The sequence below is a fragment of the Pteropus vampyrus genome, unplaced genomic scaffold, assembly GCF_000151845.1.
Source record: "Pteropus vampyrus isolate Shadow unplaced genomic scaffold, Pvam_2.0 Scaffold243, whole genome shotgun sequence".
Taxonomy (NCBI): Eukaryota; Metazoa; Chordata; class Mammalia; order Chiroptera; family Pteropodidae; genus Pteropus; species Pteropus vampyrus.
The window spans coordinates 1716819-1722818 of record NW_011889024.1 but is presented as its reverse complement, the minus strand read 5'-3'; the positions used below and the strand labels follow the sequence as shown (position 1 = coordinate 1722818).

At 39.0% G+C, this 6000-nt stretch overlaps 1 protein-coding gene across 1 annotated transcript in view; it reads left to right on the top strand.

Annotated features, from left to right (window-relative positions):
- Positions 1–6000, top strand: part of TBC1D9 (TBC1 domain family member 9) — a 140019-nt gene that overhangs the window by 88716 nt on the left and 45303 nt on the right. Inside the window, exon 3 of the mRNA XM_011374314.2 lies at positions 1737–1855. Coding sequence (XP_011372616.1) covers positions 1737–1855 — 119 coding nt within the window. The remainder of the gene's footprint in view (positions 1–1736; positions 1856–6000) is intronic.

Genomic DNA, 6000 nt, shown 5'->3' with positions numbered 1-6000 from the left:
TGTGGATAGTACACCTGAACTTCAGTAGAACAGTGCTCAGATGGCTTCTTGGTGATGGAGATCAGCCATGTCGACCTTCACATAATACCGTGAAAGTGGGAAGTACGGGTACATGTTTGATGTGTGAACGCACGCGTGCGTGTGCCATTTCCACCCCGCTGTGTGTGTGTGTGGGGGGGGGGTTTGTCCTTACGTGAATATGTTCATAAGGAAAGCTGAAGGCAGCGTGTGCCAAGCTGAAGGCACTGCAGACAGTCTATTCTCTAGTGTTTCCACGGGGCTGCCTCTGCACGCAGAAATATGCTTTTCATCTTCCACACAAATGTTCCATGTAGGCAGTTTTGGTATTTAGCTTCAAGGAAAAGAAAATGAACTCGGGTTTGGTTTGATGTCACCTCTCCTCACACAGTGGGTCTGAAGCCCCTCACGTCTACCCTCTATTCTCTAAGAGATTTTAGTCCTGCTCCCACTGTTCCGAGTATCACTGTAGACACATTCGTGTCTCCCAGCTTTGTCAGGAGTCAGAGTGAGATTCTGAGATGTATTGAATCACTGGTGACAGAGAACAGAGAGAAGACGTTTTAAAGAAATCAATGAAAAGATCCCGTGGAAATCTGTGAAGAGGACTGAAAGGTGCATCAGTGGAATCACTAAATCATTCTTTAATTCTGGAATGAGTAGTGCATACAATTTAGATCTACGATATGACATATGACCTCTATGTAATTTATATCTGTGATATGTGGATGATTTATAAGACACTGTTTTTCCGCAAGATCGTTAACATTCCTAGAGCAAGACAAAAAGGGAAGGGAATTTATTCCAGTGTCTGTCCAACCTCATCTGACGGCGTCCCGGTTATACGCCCACGCAGTTGTGAGCAGAGAGCAGACCCGATTACAGATGCTGCGAGGCTGGGGTTGTTTCACTTTGGAGATTGCCAGGCGAGTTGACTTAAGCTTCTTTATAACCGGCCCGAGTGCAGTGATTTGGTCCACGGCTGTGAGGATGACTTCATCCCATTACTTCTCAAGGCAGCTGTGCTCATGAAAGCCAGGCTGCTATTCCCTAGCGACGGTCCATTTTCACATCTCATTCATTATTGAAGTGAGTGGGGATCATTTTTTGCCCATGATAGGAGCGGTTACATCAGCTCTCCAGTGGCATTCCAAAGCTCTCACAAGCCTTGCAGCTTAACAGCTGTAACCTACTATCCTAACAGGATCTATGTTACCCTGTGAGGTGCAGACTCTAGGAGGGAAAAAAGAGGGCGGAGCTAAACTCCCAACCCAGGAAAGTGAATGGGAGAAATGTTGCTGCCTTCTAATCCCGAAGTATCCTAAAAGTTTCTGGACTCACCTCATCAGACTCAACTATAACACAGTACAGCAGATCCTCGAAAAACATTGTTCCATTTTCATTATGACGTTGATGGAATGCTATAGGAGCCTAACTCTTGCTTGTATCAATTAGCCTATGGTAAAACTGGTATACAGCATTCAGCTTAAAGTCAAAGAACCTATCGACGACTTAAGTGAGGACATACTGCCCTCATTCTTGGGTTTCCACCTCCTTAAATGTCTTGTGTGTGTCTCCTCTGGAGGAGAGAGAGCATTTAAAGGTAGAGCTGTTGGGACAAGAGTCTCCTTTAGTGGCATTAAATATTGATGACATGGGCCTGTTTTTTTAGGTAGCTTTTAAATGCTGACAATTATTACATCTTTACATTCGTCCAGGTGGTTCCAGAAAAGAAATCACCGAACACTGGGAATGGCTTGAGCAGAACCTACTGCAGACGCTCTCCATCTTTGAAAATGAGAATGATATCACCACATTTGTGAGAGGAAAAATACAGGTAGAGGATGTTTTGGGGGTTTTGTTGTTAAACTTTTTAATTGGAAATAAGGTAAAACTTACAGAAAAGTCGTAAACATAGGAAGGTATGTGTATTTTTTCTTACTTTAGTTCTTACACATGAGGCTTCCTGTATATATGCTCCTTTGCATTTGCGTTTTTTACTTAATGACTCCTGGGTTCATTTACTTAATGACTCCATATGAGTTCATAGAGATCATCCACATGTTTGTTGTTGTAGTTTAATTTAAATAGTTCTGTTTTTGTTTTTTTGAATGATTTTTAGATTTGCAGAAGAACTGCAAAGATAGAGCGGAAAATTCCCAGACCCTACACTCAGTTTCCCCGAATGTTCACATCTTACGTAACCATGGTGCATTTATCAGTACTAAGAAATTAACATTGACATGGTGTTGTTAACTAAACTACAGACTTTATTTGAATTTTACCAGTTTTTCCATTTTATGTCCTTTTTTTAATTCCACGGTTTAATCCAGGATCCCATGTTGCATTTATTTAAGTTCATATTCTGTGCGTCTACTCCATAGATAATTCAGCCACTCTCCTATGCAATATAAATAAGGCTATATATGTTTGTGCTATTGGGGATGTATCTTTAAGATAAGTTGGCAGAAGTGGGATTGCCAGGTCAAATGGCAAATACCTGTTCCATTTTGTTAAATGTTGCCGAATTCCCCGTCCCCAGGAGCGGTACTGATTTTTATTCTCACTTATGTCTGGGAGTGCCTGTTTCCTCATATCTTCACCAGCAAGGTGGCTTATCACGCTAGTGAGTTTTTGCCATTCTGGTGGGGGAGAAATGTGTTCATGTTTTTCGTGTTTTGAGTGAAACTGAATGTCTTCTCATACGTTCAAGAGCCGTGTTTTTATCACTGTTTGTAGACTGTGTGCTCCTATCTTTTACCTATTTTTCTGTGGGACTTTTGGTCTCATTATTATTTAACTTTTAAAAGTTCTTTTTATATGAAGGTCTTTTATCAGTTATGTATGTTGTAGATATTTTCTCTCTGTCATTTGTCTTTTGACTTTGCTCGTAACAGTTTTTGCCATGCAAAGTTTAAATTTTTTATTTAGTCAAAATTAGCAGTTTTTTTCTATTATAATATCTGGAGTTTGAGTCACAGTAAGAAAGCCTTACTTTACATAGGTTAAGGAGGCATTCTAGGAAGTGATCTGACAACGTGCTTCTTATTAAAATTCCACAGAATGGTCAATTTTATTTTATATTTTCTACTTTACTGAACTTTTACATGAGCATGTAGTAATTTCATACTCAGAAAAAGAAGGAAAAAATACAAATAGAATCTCATTGTTCTTTAGAGTCTCATTTTTTGTTTGGTTTGGTTTCGGCTTTGTTTTTTTTTTTTTTTTTTTTTTTTTTGTATATAATAAGTTGAAGGGAAAGAAAGCATTAATGAGACCTAATGTTTTACTACTTAATTTCTACTGTATCCACTTGGACTGGTTAAAATTCCTTATCTGAGTGTTATTGGGACCAAAGGAGAAGCTTTTTCCAAACTAACATCGATGGCATTAACCCTTTCTTATGCTCCAGTAGCAATCTCTTTACACATAAATGTAATGTAAAAACAGATTTATTTTTATGCACAACAATGAGGAGTAAGACACTAGATAAGGAGAGCTGTCTTCTGTCAAATGGAGAAGATTAAGATTCTTTAGCTGACTTTGTGACCTACTGCGATGGGAAGACTTGCCATGTTGCCTTCAGATGTTAAGTTTCTTTATTGGACAAGTCAGCAGGCTTTTTAAATGTGTCTTCCTCCTGGGCCTGCTTTTCTGATTTCTTATGATATGCAAGCTGGTGTTCCAGACAGCCTGTGTTCCTCTTCTGTTTATCCAGGGACATGCCCGTGAAGTGTGAGAGATCATTTTTACTGTTCTCAGAAGCCAAGGTCGTCGGGTCTTGCAGGAGTTTGGTTAACTTGCTCTCCAGTCCCAGAGCAGACTTTTGAGCTTGTCCACCCTTTCCTCAGTGACCTAGATCAGGCCTCTTAATCACTGGAAGGCAGATTTTACCCTCATGTTTTCTTAGGTATCTTAGGAACTGCTTTGCATATTTCCTCTTCGTCTCAGCTCGGTGTTTGAAGAATGCAGCAAAAAGAGGTGCTCCTGTGTCTTTGTTGTAGTAACAGTCCTTAGGAATAAGCATCACTGACGTGAAGCTCCTAAGATGCCACTTGGTAAATAGCAGCCCTACACTCTTCAGAGATGAGAATCTGGACCTCGGATGCCATCTCGGCTGTAGAGAAAACCAGGCATAAAAAGTACTCTAGATCTGATGCTTTTGAAGGAGAGAGCTGAATTTTAACTGGACCACAAAGGACCACAAAAAATTAGTGAGGGCCGAGAAGAACAAAAGCACATGTAATAGTATCAAGCTCATCTTTACTTCCACCCCTGACCCCTCAGAATGAATATTTTATCACTGCTTCAAGACTGGTGATTTAGGTATCTTCTCCATCTTTGTTAAAGAGATTAGAAGAGTAGTAAAGAGGATAAAAATGAGAGGGAGAGAGAGACATTACAAAGGATCCACGTGAAGCTGGGAGGAAATGGCAGCCTCCAGACCCTCCCCCCACCAAAGAAAAAGTTATTCTAGAATAATTGAGAGTTGTTTTATTGATAAAACCAATCTGAATTTCTGGGAAGTAATGTACATGGAGTGAGTCTGAAGACTCCTAATCTGATCATGTGCGGGGGGGCTGGGTCGAAGGCGTATAGCCCATCAACGTGGGGAAGCACAGACCGAAAGCATCTTCTCTGTCCAGGGGCCACTACTGAGATGCTCAGGTGTCTTTTCTTGTTATCGTCTTTGGGAAACAGGTTCAAATAAAAGAGCTCTAGGAAGACACTGAATCTTAGAGGTGACAATAGCCAGGAGAAAAATGAATGAATGAATGAATGAATGAATGAATGAATAAATAAATAAAACAAGAACCGATTATGTCAAATAGCCATTCTTCTCATCATTTTCGTTACACCAAAAATGTCAGATTTAATTCCCCTGAAACCAATTATGAGGAATTGCTATTAATGCAATTATGTGTGAAAGAATGCCATTCATATGCAAATGAACCGTTTAAGCGTGCACAGATTGTTCAATAATTGAGAAAACCAACAAATTTGTTTTGAGGTCTTAATTAACTTTTATAAATTATAAAGGTAATAATTAACTATAGAGGCAACCGTAATTCAAATACTGTAGATAGTATTTTGTGTATTTCTTTCTAGATTTCTTACGTGTTTCTTATATGTATATTATGTATAATAGTAGTCTTACTGTATATATATTTTGTATTGGGCTTTTTTTCTTTGACTAGTATGTACTATATTATTGTATAATTTTTAGTTGTTATTTTTATCCCATAACTGGCCTTACCATTCCTCTCTCTAGATGTCTTCTTAGCTTCTAGAATAGTGGGGGGCAGGCACAAGCAGCAATACAGTGATCACTTCTGTTTGTATAACTTTTCCTATAGTTTTTGCTTTTTTTCCTTTGGGATAGATTAGAAGATGTTGGTTAATGGATTAAGTAGTTTAAACATTTTTAATGGACCTTAGTAGGTTCCATCAACATGTTGGAATCCCTCTGTGATTATGCCATTGCTTGCTTTCAGCGTTACAGTTGTTTAAATGGTTTTTCAAATTGAACAGGTCAAAGTTGGTGTCTAATTATTTTAATTTTCTGCCTCAGATTATGAGGTTGAACATTTTTTCATGTTTGATAAGTTCATTTTCTTCTTTTTGAGAATTGCCTGTCAATGTCCCTCGTGCACTTGGTAATTTTCCTAAGTGGAGCTGTTGCCTAACACCAGGTGACCTATTTTATATCATGTAGAACCTGTAGAACATATAGGAGGGAGATATTCCATCCCTTTGTTCCATCATTCAGTTCACCTGGCTAATAAACTACTGCAGACTAAGAAGAGGTTCTGCATTCTAGACCCTCTTTTCTTAGATGTGGTAAGCTTGGAAGTGGAGCCTCCTATGGCACTATTATCCTTACTGTTAAAACTAGTTAGAAGGTCTGGTCTGCTGCTATAAGTGTATTAGGCCCCAAAGTGTTTCAAAGTGATATTTCTCAGTTCTCTAGCTTCATAATTC